This window comes from Chlorocebus sabaeus, chromosome 8 (genome assembly GCF_047675955.1).
Source record: "Chlorocebus sabaeus isolate Y175 chromosome 8, mChlSab1.0.hap1, whole genome shotgun sequence".
Taxonomy (NCBI): Eukaryota; Metazoa; Chordata; class Mammalia; order Primates; family Cercopithecidae; genus Chlorocebus; species Chlorocebus sabaeus.
The window spans coordinates 146,764,495-146,765,981 of record NC_132911.1 but is presented as its reverse complement, the minus strand read 5'-3'; the positions used below and the strand labels follow the sequence as shown (position 1 = coordinate 146,765,981).

The window sequence follows — 1,487 nt, the reverse complement described above, 5'->3', positions numbered from 1 at the left end:
TTAAGAACTCATTGGATGGGCTTAAGAGCAGACTAAACATACAGTAGCAAAAAGGATCAATAAAGTTTCAGACAGGTCCATAGAAATTATCCAAAATAAAGCACAGAGACGAAATAGAATTAAAAGTACACACACACACACACACACACACACAGAGGAGAGGGCCATATGGTACTGATCCAACTGTCTAACGTATATATTGGAATCCCAGGAGAAGGGTGAGAATGGGATAGGAGCAATATTATTTTTATGGATAGTAGCCAATTTTCCAAAACTGATAAGAGGCATTAACACACAGATTCAATAGGCTTATTGAACTCCATGAAGTATAAAACTGAATAAAGCCATACTTAGTCACATCGTAGTCAAACTGTGGAAACTAAAGGAAAAGAGAAAAATGTTAGATGTAGCCAGGAGAAAAAACACTTTAGCACTAGGGAACCCTGAGAATGATGGCTGTCTTCTCAAACAGGAACCCTGAGAACGACGGCTGTCTCCTCAAACAGGAACCCCAAGGATGACGGCTGCCTCCTCAAACAGGAACCCCCAGAACGATGGCTGTCTCCTCAAACAGGAAGCACGAGAATGACAGCTGTCTCCTCAAATAGGAACCACAAGAATGACGGCTGTCTCCTCAAACAGGAACCACGAGAATGACGGCTGTCTCCTCAAACAGGAACTCCAAGAATGACAGCTGTCTCCTCAAACAGGAACCCCAAGGATGACGACTGTCTCCTCAAATAGGAACCATGAGAATGATGGCTGTCTCCTCTAATAGGAACCATGAGAATGACAGCTGTCTTCTCAAATAGGCACCCCCAGAATGATGGCTGTCTCCTCAAACAGGAACCCCAAGGATGACGACTGTCTCCTCAAACAGGAACCCTGAGGATGATGGCTGTCTCCTCAAATAGGAACCATGAGAATGACAGCTGTCTTCTCAAATAGGCACCCCCAGAATGATGGCTGTCTTCTCAAACAGGAACCCTGAGGATGACAGCTGTCTCCTCAAACAGGAACCCCGAGGATGATGACTGTCTTCTCAAACAGGAACCCCCAGAATGATGGCTATCCTCTCAAACAGGAACTTTGGAAGCCAGAAGCAGACACTGGTAAGAAATCAAATTGCCAGCTTGGACTCTGACACTATGCACAATTTCCCTCACAAATTAGGGCAAAATAAAGGCATTTTTCAGATAAATAAAAGCTGAGAGGAATTGCTGCCAACTGTGATGTCAGGAGGAAGTGTGGGATTGCCACATCCTTTTCAGAAGGTAAATGTGAGGGGAGGTTGTGTTAGATGCTGTGTTGATTTGGGGTGGATGGTGCTGGATTTTCTGTTGTAACCTTGAACCCAGCACACCCTCTTCTGAAGAACCACCAGACTCCCTCCCGTGTGGCTCTGAATTAGACTTTTCCAAGGGAAACTCACGTAGAACTTGGAAGATTAAGCAGAGGCCCTCCTTTCCTGGGGTGGCTGAAGTCGG

The 1,487-nt window shown here is 45.3% G+C and overlaps 1 protein-coding gene across 1 annotated transcript; it reads left to right on the top strand.

The window, feature by feature from the left end:
• On the top strand, window positions 1-1,144 carry LY6S (lymphocyte antigen 6 family member S). Its single transcript, XM_073018621.1, is given in 1 exon segment — window positions 1-1,144. A coding segment is annotated over 1 exon segment (747 nt). The 5' UTR covers window positions 1-397.
• The last annotated feature ends 343 nt before the right edge of the window (window positions 1,145-1,487 follow it).